Source organism: Apis mellifera, linkage group LG4, assembly GCF_003254395.2.
Source record: "Apis mellifera strain DH4 linkage group LG4, Amel_HAv3.1, whole genome shotgun sequence".
Classification (NCBI taxonomy): Eukaryota; Metazoa; Arthropoda; class Insecta; order Hymenoptera; family Apidae; genus Apis; species Apis mellifera.
In genome coordinates, this window is record NC_037641.1 from 5,108,336 (window position 1) to 5,128,427 (window position 20,092).

Here is a 20,092-nt window from a genome sequence, read left to right on the forward strand (position 1 = left end):
TTGCACGTCATTCATATGTATGAAATATATATATATAGGTTTATATAATTTGGATGATTCTACGTAGTCAATTAAAATTCTCTTTAAAAAAAGAGTATCTTTAAAAGATTCTCTCATCAATTAATTATCCATGTATCTCTCTGTTCACACCGCAAACTAATTCCTCGACATTCCGATCCAATCGTTCCATCGTCTGTCTATTTTTAAAAATTCTTCGTAAAATAATATAAAAAGAAGTATTATTTATTCCTCTTTTCGATTTCTCTCAACATAATGAAACGAAAAAGAATTCTGAGGAGATGAGACGAGATAGAACGTTTCAACTAAGTAAAAATTCGGAAAAGCGGATCGAAGAAGGAACGGCGGGTTGTTTATTATCGTGGCCACGTACTTTTTCGCTATTTTCCCGACGTGGTCACGGTGGAAAAAAAAAAAAAGCTCGAGAGGACGTGGCTGGCGACGATTCTCGATGCCGTGAGAATCGTCGCACCTGCACCACCATCGATCTAAACTTTTCGCGTTCGAACGTTGGGGAATCATTTATTCATAGGCATACACCGGCCAATTGTTACCAATAGCGGCTCACACGCCTTCAGAAGGGAAATTACCGGTCGCTTTTCTCCCTGAGAATTTTTTTTCCCCTTCGTTCTGATTCACGATCGAACAAAACCCTGTTATTTAGACAATTTTTTTAAATATTAAACGAATTGACGAAATGATAAAATAGAGAAGAATCTCCATATGAAATTCGCACGATAATGAAGAATGGAATTTAAATTAAACGTCGTGAGATTTTTCGCACATGAAAGATTATTTTTAAAAAGCACGTTTAAATATGATGATTTGAAAATTGTGATCGTAGAAAAATCAGAAAAGGAAAAGATGTTCCGCTTAAATCAACTCGCAGTAACGATGGATCAATGGCGGAAACGGGAAATAAAACATTGCATTGTCGATATTTATCTTCGATAATATCTATACGTTTGCACGAGAAAACAGCAAATTCACGATGGAACGTCAACAGAGTATAGAGGAGAGTATAGAAGAAAAAGGGGAAATAAAGAGAAGGGATGGCGAAATAGAAGCGCGAGAAAGCATTTCTTTCCATGTTCCGATAGTATTTCGAGAAGTTCATACCCACGGGACGAAAACACGTGAACTGATATTAATCTTGGAACGTCATCTCGCCGATATTAACTCCGCCCTGTCAACGGATCCTCTTGATGAATTGCCATCGAGTAATTGATTTTATTTATAAGAGAAGAGCCGGTTCCAATTCCACCTGTCCACCCACGATGCCCACTCGAAAATAGTCGTTCATTACGGTCGAAATGTAGGCCATTCTCCTCAATAATATGCCAATCCCAAAACATTTAAAATTTAAAAACAATTAGCATGATATATCACGATTTCATCGAACCATTGAGTATCTATTTTAATTTGTGAAATTTTGGAGCACGCGATTTTTTTTACCAGATCTTTGTTTTTCTTTTCGCCAAACTTGCATACTTTCCAATTGTTAAAAATTAAACTAATTAATCATCGTTCGTTTAATTATTTTTCCACAATCCGAGGGGAAAAAAACGAAATTCGAAACCATCGACGAGGAATTCTCGTCTAAAAGAGGGTATATTTCTCGTCGATGCAAGAAGCTCAGAAATTGGAACGGGTTGAAGCAGGAGGATCGTGTTTAATTGATTCCATTAGCCAACGGATTACCGTTCGATCTGCGATTCGAATCTCACGTTTTTTCTTAGAAACCAGGGCTTTGTTTGTTCTCTGCACGAGAATGCACGTATATGGTGTACACGAGCTACTAACATACGATTCAATTATTTTCTAACGCCACAGTATGTATCAAACCGGTTATCGAATTTTCCCATCAAAATCACGCTCCACCTCTGCGAAAAATAATCATAATAATATAATTGGAACGAAGCAAACAAATATTGAGAGGATCGACGTTCATTTAAAAGGATAAAATATATTATTTTCCCAACTCATATCTCGATTTCTAATAAATTAGATTCTTTGGATGATCGATGTTTCATCGTAATTGTTTTTTAATTAAAATTTTTTTAACTAATCTTAAAATTAACAATTCAATAAAATTTGCATAAAAGTCGAATAATACGAGGACCCCAAGAATCGAATCGAAACGTCGCAGAGATCGGAAAATAAAGATCGAAATTGTTAAATTTCAACTCGAAACAAATAAATTAATACCTCTGATTTAAATAATTTAAAATAATTCATGAATATTTAAATGTGCCCATAACACGAGTGATAAAGCAACATGTATCATTAATGGAAAATTCGATGAATTTTTTATCGGATTACAAGAAGACTTAATCGAGCCTCTTCGTTGTTCGACGACCCAACAATTATGCCAATCCCTGTGGAACTCGAATGAGAATCGAATCGAGAATAATTTTACCAGAATGGAAAAAGTTTTGGTCAGCCGATATTAAATTTGCGAGGAAACAGAAATGAAACAAAGGAATCGAAAAACGTAGTTGAAGAATCGATAAATGACTTTCTTATTCGAAGATCCAATTCCAAGTAATTTCGATCTCGTGGAGGAAAGTCAGAATTTCTGGAACTCAATGATAAAATAAAAGAAAATAACTAGGGGAAGAGTAAAATGAAAAAAAATTTTATTTATTAGCGAAGAGTTGACCATCATTGGTGATACTGTTTGACGAAAGAAAAAAGTTCTCGAAAAACAGATGCATTCGTGCATCGTCGCGTAGCCTGTTTTTAACGCTTAATCCTGCGCGATACAAAGGTTAACAAACTTTTATTCTTTTATCGTGGTTGCATGTGTACATGACATTCGCTCACCAAGAATAGACCACCGTGTCGATGCATTCGTAGAAAAGAAAAATAATTATGTTCGAATTGTCTGGAATCGTAGACATATAAAAAAAAAAAAACTGAGAATAAGCGAAGCAGAATGAAAAAAAAAAAGATAATTAAAATCACGTGGTAGAATTAGATGAATAGATTTAAAAAGATTTGTAGTGTATATAATCATTAAAAAGTATTTATAATTTTATTTTATCTACTTTTATTTATTAAATTGAAAATTAGCTCCTAAATCAATTGAAATTAATTTAATTTTAATTAATGTCGCAATATATATAGTAGAATAATATCATTATACATTGAACTATAAAATTAGATGAAAAAATTAATTTCATCTATTCGTTATTAATAAATTAATAATTGAATAAAAATAAGATAAATATGAATTAAAAAATATAAAATAAAACGTTATGATCCTATATAAATAACTCGAGAAATTCCCTACGAGGAATCCATATTCCAACAGCATCGGTGGTTCAGTGGTAGAATGCTCGCCTGCCACGCGGGCGGCCCGGGTTCGATTCCCGGCCGATGCAAAATAATAAGAATTATTTTTTTTCTTTCTTTTTTTTTTTTTTTTTTACATATTATTTACTAAAATATTTTTTTTAAATATGTTTCTAAAAATTCTATTTTTTCCTAATATAAAATAAATTATATAAAAAAAAATAAAACATATTATTATTGTTGTATTATTATTCTTATTATTATTATTGTTGTTGTTATTGTTATTATTATTATTATTATTATTATTATTATTACTATGTTAATTTAATATTGTATGAAAGTAGGTGATCTCTTTCTTTCAATTACTTTCAGAATTATCATTTCACCGAAGCATCGGTGGTTCAGTGGTAGAATGCTCGCCTGCCACGCGGGCGGCCCGGGTTCGATTCCCGGCCGATGCAATGAATTTTTTTTTAATTCTATCAAAAATAAAAAATAATTTATTTCCTACAATTATTAATTATAATAATTCATAAATTTTAATTATTATTCTTTTCTATTATTCTCTATTCTATATAGTTTTTCATTTTCATTTTTTATTCACTAATTTAAATATATGATACTTTATTTTTAATAATAATATGTTTCTTTTTTTTTTTAACGTTCTTCAGTAATTAATTTCTAGTGATCGTATTTTGCAAAAAAAAAAAAAAAAATGCGAAGTTCACAAGTACGGTTTGCCTCCTTTCCCTGAATCTCATTGGAACATCGATCCTACTAAGGTCCCTGAAAGAAGGTGGCCATGAACTCTAAAGAGATACACATTCGTGATGATTTTAAAATCACCTAATCTAAAACTCATCCTCTTTTTTTTTTTTTTATATATCTTTTAGATATATGTTTTCTTCTCTTTATAAAGCTCTTTATCTTTTTTGCAATTATACTAATTTCGAAAATGTTAGAATCTTTACAAAATTCAAAAAACGTCATTCCAGTTTTATTTCAATATAAATATAATATCACAAATTCATACTGAAACAAAGCACATTTTTTTGCAGAAATGTCTAGATTTCATCAACGAATCTAAATAATAGTCATTATCCTGATACAGAGTCATGGTGAAATTGAGTATCGTGATAACCTCGACACAGAGCAAGTTGAAAGAAACACGATGCCAAGGCCATATCTACACGGAGAGAACCAGTAAATGTCAGTTTAACCGGTTGAAGTACCTTTCCCTGTTAAAATCACTCACACGAAGCTGAGTAGTGCACGACTCTTCACCGGAGAGATGCTTTCGAGTATACATGACTTTTTCAAGGTAGATAGTAAGCTCACTGGTAAAGATAGGATCCGTTATAACTATATGATTCCTGATGATGAAGGAATTTTTTTTTTTTTTTGCCTTTTGTAAGCTCAGGTATAGAAAGAAGGAGAGAGAAAAAAAAGACAGAGAGCGAAATGGCTGAAGTCTCACTTGCGTAAGAGAAAGATGCATTTTAAGGATCGGTTGGACAAGCAGGGCCAGGTGCATTGACTTTGGTCCGAGACAAACCGGATGTCGAAGTCGATTGCCCTAGGGTCTAGGTTCTATACTTTTCTACACTTGGGTTTATTGACTTCCAATAGTAAATTGTACGATAATATTCGATAAATATTTAAGACAAAATATAATTTAAAAAATTTTTTAAATCTTATAAATATTGAAAATAAAATTTTTAATTATTTTTTATATAAAATTTTAAAAAAAAGATAAAAATCGATGCAATTCTTATAAATTAAAAAAGCATATGATTATAAAATTCTATTTCAATTTATTGCAAAAATCAAATCATTGTTGCGATAAAGAATGGTCTAGTACTTGATAGTAAGTCTAATGCAGGAGGGGAGAATGGTCGTTTCTATAGCTCATCCTCTTTGTTATACTCGGACCACGAAAGTGCAATGGCCGACCCTGAACCAGAGTCGTCGGTAAAACTGACCAACGATTTGTTATTGTCTTTCTTTATGCTTTATTCTTAGCAATGTTTATTTGAAATATTACAATTGTTTACCGTTATGTTTGACGAAAGAAATTTCCATATAAACTATTATGTTTATGTAAAGTTATTTTTAAAATGATTTACTAAATATTATTTTTGTATTATTATATTTATAACCTATGATTAAATTTAAAATATTAAATTATAATTGAAAATATTGCACATTTAGATTTTCTACTATAAATAATACTAGGAAATTAAATAATAAAACTATAATTTTCAAGAGCATCGGTGGTTCAGTGGTAGAATGCTCGCCTGCCACGCGGGCGGCCCGGGTTCGATTCCCGGCCGATGCAAAATAATTATTTTTTCATAATTTTTTTTTAAATATAATATTTTATATATTTCTATATTTTTTTATTATAAAATATAAAAGAATATATATATAAACGAATTCTTAATATTAAATTTCTCAATAAAAAATATATTTATATAAATATATTTCTTTATAATTAATCAATTATCGATATATTATGTGCGAATAATATTTTTTTCAAATATACTTCCATTTAAAAGATCAATGCTGATAACTTAAAAATTAACTAACTTTTCGAAAAAACAATGAACTAATATGTTCGAAACAAAAATAAATTTTCTCTTCGTGTACTTATATCACTTAACTCTCTTCACAAACAAGGACGAGAAAAGAAGGAGAACGTAAGATAAAGCAAAATCTCGAAGTAGAATTATTATCTGATTGTTGCAACCGGTAAGACAAGAATCCGTAAGGATAGCAAGAAACTCTACACAAAGGCAAAATAATATCGCTTTAAATTACGATATACTACCAGAAAAACGATCGCTATCTTTAAGATAACACAATATTATTTTCGTCTTTAATTCTAACAATCGATTCAAATATGAAGTAAAGGATGTCTCAAAATTAACACAAGATTTGAATTAAATATAAAAGAGAGTTTTTAAAATATTATTTTTAAAATATTGTTAAAAATAAAATAATGAAGACACGTTGTTGTATCGTATAACACTCCATTTTTACTAACCCTAAACTTTCAACTGTCAAACTGTTCTTTTTTCAAGATTGCCAACAACTTAATGCAAAAATGGCGGCAAATTCAAATCTTGTATTAATTTTGGGACATTTATAAATTCGAATGATAATGATTTTGTGATTTTTCTTCTGAATATTAATAAAATGCAAATAAATCTAAAACATTCTTATTTCTTATATTATATTAATAAATGAATATTAAAAATAAAACATACATTAGGAATATTTTAAATATCAAAAAAGCATTTTTTGTTTTTGTATACATTTTCATGAAATGTTTTATTTAAAACAAAAATTACTTTAATTTTAAAAATTAATTCTGTTTTTTTAACAAAAATATAATATAAAAAAAAACAAAATTATTTTCTTTATAAATTACCTGTACATTTCATTTTTGGACGATTCGTTAAGAACACTTACCTGCAACAGAAAAAAATAATACGAATATAATTTATGTTAGAATATAATGCATTAAGCATTAGATTTAAAATTTGAAATAATGGCATATTTTATATTAGACATAAGATTTTTCGTAATCGATATTTAAATATTCATTTATTCAGAACGAAAATTCTAATTGCGATGTATTTTAAAGTAATTTTAAAGTTGCCAACGATTCATATGGCTCAAGCAAATAAATATATAATTAAATTATATTAGTTATATAACCATACAAATTATAAATCACTTTTAATCACAATCATTTGAAATTTTGTGATTGTTTAAAGTATATCTATGAAATTTATAGGTTAAAGTACTATATCTATGAAATAGATCAAATTGTTTGTATATTAGTTTGAATCTTAAAAATGGACAAAAAAGAACAATATATATTTTATAAAAAGTCTAATATCTTTAAATGATTTTATTTTTCTAAAACTTACGAACTTGATAAATCAATTCTTTATAAATTTTCTTAAAACTAAACATCTATAAATTATAAGAATAACTAAAAAAAACATTGAGATATTGAATATAAAGAAGATAAAATGTTCATAAAATCTTTTTTACGATAGATTTTCGAAAATGGATTTTTTGCACAGAAGAAACAGGAAGACAAAAGATTATTTTTTCTTTTTCATTCATTTCCCTCTTCCGCTTTTCATCAAGTTACCTAGTCACCTCGTCAGATGAATACAATTCCAAATCAAGCCACAATTCCACCAAGATTCCTCCTTCTTTACTTTTTATCGTTTCATCCCTGTCACATTTTCAACTGTTCTGCCTTCTGTTCTTTTCCTTCTTCAAACCCCTTCTCTTTCACCAGACTTTTAGTCGCATCCAGCCAGCAGGGGACAAAGAGCTCGAAAGTTCTGGCCGTCGAGCGATTTGTCATTCGGTCGCGTGTCTCCGCCATTTTACATCCACCATCGTTCTTTCTTTTTTCGATTTTCATGCATACTTCACTTAGAGCCGTCTGTTTTCTTTCTGTCTCGTCTTCTCACTATTTTTTTTTTACTAACGTCGGCACTACTATTATTTGCTTTGCTACTATCTTTGTTATTCTCTTATAGATCGTCTCACTTTTACTTTTCAACATTTCCTTATTTTCTTTTTTCTCATCTGCCGAATTTCTTTTTTTCTTTCATTTTTTCTAAACTTTTGTGTTTGTTCTCTGACTTCTGTAACAGTACTTTCTTTATCCAATAGGTTTCCCTTGAGCATCCTTTTTTCTCTCTTTAATTCGCCTGTGCTGCCCCTGGTGTTCTTCCTAGTTGAATAAACAGGCTAGAAACGCGCGCGGCACGCTCGTCATGCTTTAATATAGTTCGTGCATAATGCATCGCGGTATTGTGCATAAGTACTCATGGGACTTCGCGATATATTCCAATTTTACACCCTACTGTCGATCGATTTCGAACTGTGAATTCAATAGAAATATCCGTAAATTGTGAAACAAGAGGCGTCACTCGACAAGAACATGAAAATCCTTGATATTCAGACGATAAAAATGCGGTCGTTTTCGTTGGTAAAATCGTGCACAATGTATGTTGTATTATTCGTGCATTGTTTCTTTATACAATTAATAATACTAACAATTCAATTTGAGTTCGTTAGAAAATTAATAAAATGAATTCTTATTAAAAAATTAACATAAAAAATCGTCTATGTTCAATCATAGAATATCGTCTATGTTCAATATAGAATAAATATTTGAAAAAGTAACTAAAATAAATAAATCGTTAAAAAGAATTTACCATAAATTTTGAATATGTTAGAATAATTCATTCCAATATTTTGTATGTTGTATATATCGACAGAATACATCTTAGTGATATATACACAACTAATGACTCAGCAAATAATATGTATATATTAGTCAATAACCTAAAATATTATTATAAAAGCAAAAACACATATAATAATATAAACTAATCATTTATATATTTTTATATTCATTTATATATATATATATATATTTATTCAATTATAATTTTCTATACTATTATAACAAGTCATTTCAAAGTTTAACAAGAAAAACCCTAAATAGCTTAATCTTCATAAAAATCACAGACAACTCGTGGGAACATACATATATTTTTACCTACGATCTTGAATTCGTATTAAAAGAATTTTAAAGAAATCAAACGTTCTCAAAAGAATTGCGTGCGACTATTCATTTAAGAGTAAAAAAAAGAAAATAAAAATAAAAAAATAAAGAAAAAGACAAACCAAACTCTCGTAGTGACACGTGCGTGAACGTTCATAGAATGCTTTTGCAAAGTTCGAAGCATGCATCTGTTGCCTCCTGGTAATTATGGTTGAGGGCTGGATAACTATATGACACACACGTGCACGACAAAATCCATATAAAACCGTGTAACTAGCAATATGCACGCGCGTGTATATATATACCGATAATCACAGTGTCTCAGGGACTAGGTGAACGGAACGGAGCAAAAGAGAGGATAGAGACCCTCGCCTTCGAACGGCCAAACCGCACGGTAATTACGTAGGGGAGATGCTCCATTGTTCTACGCTAATTTTCTACCTGGTGCATATATATGTACGTCCGGTGGCTGTACTAAAGGTGAAGTTTCATTGCAACTTCAATACGCGGGAAAAGAAAGATTGGCATTCGAACGAAACAAATGTTGAAGAAGATGAATAGAGCGACACCTATTATATGAAATTATGAACCCTAGTAAAAGCGCTATAGTCGATGTAAAATGATACAATTCGTTATTTGAAGTGCAAAGAAACTAGACTAGTTATATTGCATTATGAAATTTAAATCTTTAAGTTTTTTCTCTAATTTAAAGGTAATAACAAATAATTTTATTAAATCGTATCATAAATTACTTGTTTGGCATTCAACCAACTATATCTATTAATTTTTGTTCCTTTATAAGCATTTCTAAAACATTATTTTCAAATGCCGTGACTTTCATCATGGCTACAAGTTACTATGAAAACATCATTTTGCTGATCCAGCCATGTCATATTTATGAAGAATTGAACGAATGAATAATAAAATCAAAAAACTATATTAACTATACTAACAAAATAAGATTATTTCAAATTTCTGGAAGAATTAATTTGTAAAACAATGTAAGTATATTGATTCTTCGTATAATTAAAAAATCGTATAAAATTTATTTTTAAAAATTTTAATCATATCACTTACGGAATATAGAGAATAAACATAAGAATAAAAATTTGTTTGGTTTTAAAATATAATACATTCAATTAAAACTAAAAATTAAAAAAAATTAATTAAAAAATTAAAGTGATTTAATTAAAATGATAAATATATAAGTATCAATATATATTGATAATTGAATTCGCATTGTTCAGATCAATTATATTCTCGGTAAGTAAACTATATATATAAAATCTATTCTATATATAACTATAAAACTATTTCGAATCAAAATTTTGCAATATGGATTTTATTATCCACTTTGTAGTATGGCTGTGCGGAGTTTGAAAGGTCATTGCCCAAGGATAAGCACACATCGATGCAAGATAATGAAGTTTCGGTTGACTCGATAGATCCGTGCACAAGAAGACAATTCAAGCGTACCGCTCGTCAGGTTAATTGAATTTATGGCTCGATATTCCGGGCGTGAGCGATTACGATCGACGATAAGCCGAGTCGCGTGAATCTTCTACGCGATGGATCCTTGTTAACGAATTCGCCTCGAACAATACCTGAAGATCGTCAATTTAATTTTCTGATTTTTCCTCTATTTGAACAGACTATTAAGATGGAAAATCATTAATTCAAATATAAAAAAAGAAATTGTCATGGAAATAATATCCGAGAAATAATCTAAGTATGCAATCTTAATATAAAATTATTTTATCCAATCATTAATTAAAACAGTAATTATTTCAAATTTAAGTTAAAATTTAATTAAATTAATAATTATGAAAAAATAAAAGCTACAAAAATGATATTAAATATATCATATTTCTTTCTAGGCATATTAAATACAATCAGTTCAAAAATTATGAAAAATGGACCTGCTCCTTCTCTTGTTGCAAATTCTTCAATTGTCAGTTGTCATCTCGAAAACATGATAAATCAACTATCCATAAAGAACGATGAGAGATCAAAGAATATTCTTGAAACATCGTGGCATCATTAATCAGGATCAATTTATGCATTACCATGAATAAAAGGTCACATTACGATCTATAAAATTCATGAAATCCATTTGGAACAATGACGAATTAAATACGAACTAAAGGGATTTTAATTTAGTATAGACGAGCTTGTGAAAGATTTCAGTGAGGAGAATATTCGAGGTATAAATCGTCCTGGAAAGCGAATAATATTCTTATTCTGGAACTTACAATTGAGTGGAATGATGATCGCGTAAAGCTGTCGAGAATCGTTCAAATTCGAATTAGTCAGATAACGGAAATTCGAAGGAGTTAGAAACGCGAACGTGGATTAGAATTTTGCTCGTAATTTATGCGATAAACATATATAACGAGATTGAAAAGATATTAGCTTTCATTTTATTTATTAGATTCATTTTATTTTTTTATATGAATTATAAATTTATTTTCTTCAATATTTTACTTTACTTTAAATGACAATCAATCGTGGATGATTTTGAAATATAGTTAAAAGAAAATTCTAAAGAACATTCATATAATATTCAAATAATCTTGAATGATTTTAAACGAATCTGAATAACATTCAATAATTCAATAATCTTGAATGACTTTGAAATATCTTTATAATAGACCTTAGATGAAATAATTTTAAATAACTTTGAATATCTTTATATGATTCTGAATATTCTTATACAATTAATTTCTAAGAAATTGCAATGATAATAAAATTTATTATCATTATTTATTATTAAGCGAAAAGAATAAAGGTGGAAAATAATGAGGACAAATTTCCAAATAGAATTTCACTTGTGTAAATTAACAGAACGACAAGGAATCTTCGATAATAATTCAAATTGAATTCCGAATAATTCAATAATAATTTTCTCTTGATTTTTTAGAATTTAAATTAATTAAATTAATTTATTTAAGCTTTATTATTTATAAATTAATTTAAGCTTTAGAATTTTCTAGTTTATTCTTGGAATCACTTTTAAAAATATTATCCATTTAATGCAAAAAAAAAAAGAGAAATTTTCTGCATAATTTTTTTTACTGAAATTCGATTAATAATATTTTGAAAAGAATAATTCATGTATTCTTTTTAATTGAAATCTCTGAACTATGCAATATTGATTACGATATTGAACTGATGACTTTTTTGAATAAATGAACGAAAGAATCGTTAATACATCAAACATAATACATTATTTTTCGTAGAATCTCATTAACCAAATTACTCGATGACTTGAAATACATTAATGCTTGCACACATGTCTCCAAGAATTTAAGTCATTAATCACTGTCGACCTAAGAACATTCTCCCTCGATGAGAAGGATTGACAATTTACATTTACCACGAATCCATGAAACGAAAGGAAATCAAAACGTTTCATGAAATCAGCAATAATGTTTTTTATATTCAACTCTAATGGATTTTTCATTGTTTTAGTAAATGTGTAAATGTGTTTGAAATTATAGAAAAAGTTTAAATAAATCATATAACATGATGGAAAGAAAAACTTTTAGAATATTTAGAAATAAATGGACTGATGATAAATTAGTGCTATTGATTATTTTATATAGAGCATTACATTTTGAACGAAGAAACAAAATAATATTTAGAAACATAACTTATGAATCGAGAAGTTACATAATTTTCCACGAAAGTGACATCCACGAATCTCATGGAAACGATTTATGCGCGAAATATTTTTGCCAGTCAAGGGAGAAAGAGGAAGAGGAATCCCCCTTTCGTCTGGACGCACGTTCTTCGCATGCAAATCTTGCGTTCCACGTACGAGAAAGGGCATGCGTATACAGCTATGTATACATGGCGAAAATATAAATTTGGTACGGCGATAGAATCGACATCGAATTTCCAACCAGCTAATAAAATCCGTGACCAATCTAACTCACTCGTTTGTTTCATTGCAGGTTGTTAAGCTTCGACGGTTCAGTAACCGGAAGTTAGAAAAATATTAATTTGTTTCAATATAAGGAGAAAGAAAATGAAGATATTGAGTAAAATAATTATAATGAAAAACAGAACAATGAAAGATTTTTCTCCTGTTAGAATATTTAAAAATTCTAGTTCAGCAATAAATAATATTAAAATGACCGTTAATATGTTTTGGAAATACTTCATATGAAAAAAGAGCAATTATTTAAAATTTCAAAAAAAATATTTGTTGCCATTCAGTTTTGTATCAAGTAAGGTTAAACTCGATGTCCCAGAATAGAATAGATATTTATTTCAACGTCTTATGATATTTACACAAGAAAGTTATATGTTATAATATTCTGTTTATAACTATTTATGCCTGTTTTTTTAATCAAAATAAGAAAATAAGAAAAATAGAAATTTTATGAATATATATATATATAAATATATATTAATATAATCAAATATAAATCATATAAATTATTATAGAAGATATTATTAGAAAGATATAAAAAAATAAAAATATCATTTGTATCTAACACATTAATTGAAAGAAATTATCAAATATAGTATAAATATGATTATATAAGATATTTTACATTTCAATACTTTAAAAACAACAATTTAGTGAATTTAAAATAAGATCAAAAATTTAATCCAAATCTAATCCATAACAAACACACCAACTTATTTTCTTTTTGTTAAATTTCAGGTTTATCCCTTGGAATATCTACATATAATTAAAACAATCAATGGATATAGCATGAAACAGAAAATCGTTTAGGCGGAAACACGTAATCGAAACAAAAATGCAAATGAATCCGGAAAAAGATATGGAGGAGAATTTAATCCAGTCGATTTTCTTCCTTTGGAAAATATTTCCAAGTAGACGTGAACCAGGCACATTTCCGCCGATGTTTCTACGATGGATCTTCCCGAACAGTATTCAACCGTGGAACTGGATATGCTCGGATAGATTCAATTATCGGACGACGAATGGAATTATCCAAATCCGATATCGGCCATTCGATCAGTGTTGCTCGAATCGTCTCGCTTGTGAGCAAATTGGAATCAGAACCCTGTCAATGGCTTGCCAATGGTGCAATGTTTGCCTGATAAAAGGAGCACGTGATAAGTTAGTACAAATTGTTTCATTTCAAAATCTTAAAAACCAGAATGAGAATCATTAATATATAGATCTATAGATATATAGATGCTATATTAAATCTTATCAGTTCCAATAGACAAAATATGCTTCACAGTTTACACAAATCATTGCACGGACTTTACCTTCTAATTTTTATTAAATCTTACCTAAACAAATATTTTATTTCAATGGAATAAGCTATCCAACCAATCAATTTATCATTTTCATAATATCAAATTATTTATTCGTGTTATAATAGTTAATACTATTTTATTACGAACATAGTAAATATATTTTCGTGCATTATTGTCATGTTAAATCATAGGGTATTCGCAAAATGTAAGCTACAACGATCATCGACCAGTGAAAGCTTTTCTTCAGCCCCCCTTTTCATCTCTTGCGAACATCATCAAGTAACGGGTCGTTCTATCCTCATCCCTCTCATCTTCTCTTCGTCCCACTTCCCATCCCATCATTACTAGCCCTCTCTTTTGCTTCAATCTTTTCCTTCTTTTGTTTCTTTTTCTCTTAGCAATACATCCTCCAATACCTACCATTGTTTTGCACAGCAAGCACTAACACAAGGAAGGATCCGATTTTTAATCTTTTTGATATCGTGCATTTTATATAAATTTTTTTTCTTTTTACAGATACTAAATATGTGAAGTGAAGCAAATGTGATATTGATGAAAGATTGTATTGTAAAAATATTAAAGATAGACTATTCAAAATCTTTTTCATTAGTTATTATAGTTTATTTAAAGAATAAAATATGAATGTTTAATTTTTTACAAATTAGAAAAGTAATTAAAGTGAATTTGAAGAATTCCAAAAATCGAAATTTAATAAAATTGTAATTTAACAAGACAGATAGGTATTTACTTCTTAAAAAAAAATAAAAATATATAAGGAGTTTGTATTTTAAGAATTTCAAGATGTCAAAATTTCAAATTAAAATTTCAATTTGAATTTCAATTTATTTTTAATTTTAACAATTGGTTAAATACAGATTTTAAAAAATCATTTTCTGAAACATCATGCAAATTTGTATTCAAGAGGCATTTAAAAAAAAAATCTTAATTACATTGCATTTATTTACATTATTAAATACATAAATATATCATCAATAATTGTATTGCTGATAGAAAGTAATCTTCCATAATACAATCAGACAAAAGAATGTAACTGCCCTTTTGAATTTATTACATCATTACTAAATGAAATTTTCAGGAATTCAGAGAATTGAAAGTATAAAAAAATAATTAAGAAAAGGACATCTCATATTTCATGAAGTTGCTTTTTATTCTCCCATTTAGTCATCATTTAGTCATCATATGTTCTCTCATTATAATACAATTATTCAAATTAATGGAAAATTCAAAGATAAATATATAACTTTGCAAAAATTGATTTAGAGAGAATAATAAAGAGACTATTAAATAATAATTAATAAAAAATAATTAATAATTAATAAAAAAATAAAATATTAATATTTACTTTTTCATAAATTTATCAAATATATTAAAAAAACTAGTAACTATTATATATATATTTTATATATAATTAAATTAAAGATTACATTTCTTCAATATTCAAATGACAATCAACGCATTGCACTTTGAAATTTTATCAATGCAGCCTACAATCTAAAGTATAATTTTAAGCGTTTTTTTTTTACTTATGTTCAATAATAATCTCATGCTCCATACAAGAGATGCAAAGAGGCGAGAACGTACATACTCTTTTCTCGCTACGTTACCGATGCATTAGTCTAATTGAAATCCGGATGGTATTGCGCGTGTGACCGCACACTGTCTCGACTGTCAAGCTTTCAAATAGATATAAGCATGTCATAGATGTGTACTAGAATTGCTCACTTGCTATATACCAGGTGATACAATGATGTCATCGCCATTGCTTGTCACACGATCGTTAATGAAATCGGAACGATATCGGTTTGATTATCGTAATGAATCATCAGATCTAATCCAAATAGATTATAATAAAGTGTTTTCTTTGCATTGATGAGCAAATGATCAATAAATTTTAAATCTTTGATATTAATCTCAATTTAAACTTTTTTAATTTAAATTTGAAATTTGAAAAATTACAGGTTAATTTTTATATGAAATGAGTGTTTCCATAACGATTCATTTGCGCATGCGTGAAAACAATTACATATATTCTATTCGTGAAGAAGCATATCAATGAAAAACAAGAATAATGCGCGTCAACATGTGTCAGAAAGTAGCAAATTATCCTCATATGACGACATAGTTGTAGATGAACGATAACCTTGAAAATTCTAGGCAGAAGTAATCGCTTGGTCATGTGGAAAACCGACGTGACCGATCATGGAATGACAGAAGGAACACGTCTCCGGGAACAATGTACTTTCTAAATGTATGCGCGTCGCGTACGCGCATGCGCTGAGAAAGTAAAATGAGATACTTTCTCTACGTGGTCGCAATTCTGAAGAATGGCCTCATGAAATAAAAGAAGGAAACACATGTCGTAACCAACAGCTAGGGAAACCGTTCAAAACTTTACATGCGTGCATGCATGCTTATTAATGGAAAATTAAAGCACAACACATTTGGAATGGTGTTTCTTCGTCATCACAAATGGATCGTACCTAAAAATAACTATGTGCTCTTAATGGAATAACCGTTATAACATCCTGGTATCTTCCGATATTAAAAGATGAATATTTTCACAATCTTAAAAAAAAGTATCATATTGGTTTTAAATTGCAAATTAATGTGAGAAGAGAGAGACACTAATGAAACAAAAAATAGAGGTATGTATTAGTATTTATATTATTAATATTTATAATATAGTTTATATTATTTATATTATTATAATATTTATAATATATTTATAATTTATATAAATATAATAAGCAATACTTAATAATAATTTAAAAATCGAATATTTTGAAAAGAATTTAAAAATTTTAAATCATTTATTTTTTTATTTATTTTTAATAATATTTCTCTAAACTCTCTTCTTTTTTAACTGTTGATATTGATACTATTAATATTGATACTATTCGATTTTATTATAACATAATGCATCCAAACTTATTAACTTTTTTCAGCTATATTCACTATCAAAATTACTTTCGTGCATCATCCTAAAATTCACTGATTGAACATTTTCAAACGAATTCACCAACACACATATAATTAACATATTTTAGCGGTAAACCATTTCATTTGATAACATTCAACGTCAGCAGAGGCAGCAAGTACGAAATCTTAAATGCACGAGAAGTGTTTACGCGAGCAAATGAGAGCGAATACGATTCGTTCTCTCTCATTCTCTCTTATTCTCTGTTTGGTCTTTTTCTCGGCCTTGATCGCTTCGCCGCGGAGCAAGGACCGTGGAGAAAAAGGAAAGGAGTATATATGTATTCCAGGGAGGAGCGGCGAGGATGAAGTGAAATCTGACTTCCCCTCCATATATACATGCGTGTGCAAACTAGAGAACGATACGAACACGGTTGCACAAATTGTTTATTTCAATCAAGAAATTTGATCTATTTTTGATTAATTTTCGAAATATTAAAATAAATTTTAATGACATTGTGTTAATCAATTTTCAAAAATAATTCTATTTTTATATTTATAATAAAAGGTTAAAAAAAAGAAATGAAAGGATATTTTAGCTTCTTGAATTTCATCCAATGTTCAACAAGTTAGATTACAGATGGAATCAAACATAATATGCATGTACAATATATTTTCATTTATCATTATCTCATATGTCTGATAAAATTTCGATATTATGAAACAATATTTGTTAATGATTTTCTCCAATCTTATAACTATGAGGTAAAAATTAGGAACATTATTTACAAGATGAAGACAAGATATCATTATTAATTTGGTTATCTATATTTTTGCTCATTATCAATGCATCAGCTATACAAAAAACAAATATATGGGAAATGATAGCATTCAATTGCAATAATAAATCAAATCATATAAAACTTATTTTTTTAATATTATTCACAAAATGTCATTACTTAAAAAATTGTATAACTGCAAAAAATATACTTTTATGAAGCAAAATGCGATCAAATTGACAATATTGCAATAAAATAATTGACTTTATGCTTCAACTCATAACATGCAACCATGTAGCAAATTATTATTATGGTATAACATACGTTCCTGAGCAACGGTAAGAAAGTAATTTACGTTGCGCGTGAACGTTGGCCACGTGCCAACTCAATTACAGATTCTCGAAAGAAAAACTTCAACCATCCCACTTCAACACTTCTTCTATTCAATTTACATTAATAAGGATTTTCGGTAAATTTTCAAATTAAGAATATTCCATTTTGATTGAAATATAATGTCTTAAACTTTCCGCTTTTTATTATTATACCTACTTTCTCCCACAGAAATATTTTCACTAGAAAAACGAAGAAGAAACGTATTTCACATGGTGAAAGTTTTATTAAGTTAATGGATGGTGCTAATAAGAAAAAATTATCAATATCGATCGATCTAAAATCATCGAATCTTCTTTATGGAAAGTTTAATGTTAGTAATTGCGAAAGCTAAGAAGATAAGTAAGAATGAAATAACATGAAGAAACGTGACGATGCATCAGGAAGATGGGAAATCATTAACCTTGCTTATTCGAGCCAACGGGTCGTGGAATTTGTATGCGTCATAGGATATGCGGGCATCTTATGTGACGCTTAAAGAGACGCGAGAATTATAATGCATTGCCACACGTTCATCTTGCAAACGCAGTGACAATGCATTCCTTTAAAACTACCGAAGATAATGGACCTACTATATTGGATCACACATCTACAATTAAATTTAAAGACATTTCAATGATAAATTACGAAATTCCAGTATGTCATAAAAAAGCTTCATTTGTATCACATTATATATAATTATACAAAATGATTCAATTATATACATAATTACATTAAAATTTAATCTCTATATATACATTAGTGATCAAATTAATTATCATAATTTAAATGAACTAATGAAATTAATAAAAATAAACATAAATGAACTTATTATTTAAAGTTATCATCCCCATTAACAAATTATCTTAGTAATAATACTTTTTTTTCTTTTTATTTTTCAGATAAATATTTTTCTTGACTTCAAGTAACCAGTAAATTTTAAATATTGTAGCATAACTATTTATAAAATAATCATCTTCATTGATTTCAATGGTTTTCAAGGAAACGTGTTCAAAATACTGTCTTTGATAACATATTTCAAGGTAATTAAAATTGATGAAAACAATTATTTTCTAAATAATTATCACTTTATATCAAATTTAACATATGAAAAAAAAAAAAAAGAAAGAAAGAAAAAATTTTAAATTTCACTCACCTTCCATGGGTTTCTTGGTGGTGCCAAAACCGGCGGTGGGTCGTCGCCATCCTCTCCAGTTATTGCACAACGACTCTGGCTCACTGCTCCAGCTGCACAAAGAATCCTCTTCGAAGCGATCAGAGTCATCGAAGGAATAACGATCGGTCTCCTCCCATTCGATTATCTGCGGACCGCTCGGTTGACCAGCGACATTATCCACGGCCACGGATACGGCAGAAGCGGCAGCAGGCTCTGCGCCCCGAGCACCGCCACCGGATCCACCGCCACCCCCATTTCCACCGTTGCTGCTCCCATTGCCACCACTCCCTCCGCCGCTTCCACTGCCTCCACCGCCACCGCCGCCGCCGCCGCCGCTACCACCCACCGCCAAAGACCGAGCCAGACTGCCCGCCAGAGACCGAGCCAGATTGCCCGCCAGTTTTAATTGTCGTACGAATCGGCACGCGCGATACTACGAGCCACTGCGCCCCCGAACGACCACCGTGCTCCGACGACGGCCCCACCGCGATCACGAAGCGACGATACCGCCGCCGTCTCTTACGAGCTGAGCCACCGTTTGACGAACAAACCCTTCAACCCTGTGCCCTACGCGGATCGCCGCCTGTGGGAGAATATTTTTCGAAGTTATTTAGGAAATCGAATTATGTTTCTTTTATTTTGGATGGAAGAATCGTACATGTTGTT

The 20,092-nt window shown here is 29.5% G+C and overlaps 1 protein-coding gene and 3 non-coding genes across 6 annotated transcripts in view; 3 read left to right on the forward strand and 1 right to left on the reverse strand.

Annotated features, from left to right (window-relative positions):
• The window catches only part of LOC413399 (zinc finger SWIM domain-containing protein 8), a 73,548-nt gene that overhangs the window by 50,711 nt on the left and 2,745 nt on the right, over positions 1-20,092 (reverse strand). For all 3 annotated transcript variants that reach the window (XM_006560585.3, XM_006560583.3, XM_006560584.3), the window contains exon 2: positions 19,406-20,009. In XM_006560585.3, the coding sequence (XP_006560648.1) occupies positions 19,406-19,412 (7 nt within the window). In that variant the 5' untranslated portion in view covers positions 19,413-20,009. The remainder of the gene's footprint in view (positions 1-19,405; positions 20,010-20,092) is intronic.
• Positions 3,334-3,404, forward strand: TRNAG-GCC. Its single transcript has one exon. It is a non-coding gene; the product is annotated as a tRNA-Gly (tRNA).
• On the forward strand, positions 3,706-3,776 carry TRNAG-GCC. Its single transcript has one exon. It is a non-coding gene; the product is annotated as a tRNA-Gly (tRNA).
• TRNAG-GCC lies at positions 5,583-5,653 on the forward strand. The gene has a single exon. It is a non-coding gene; the product is annotated as a tRNA-Gly (tRNA).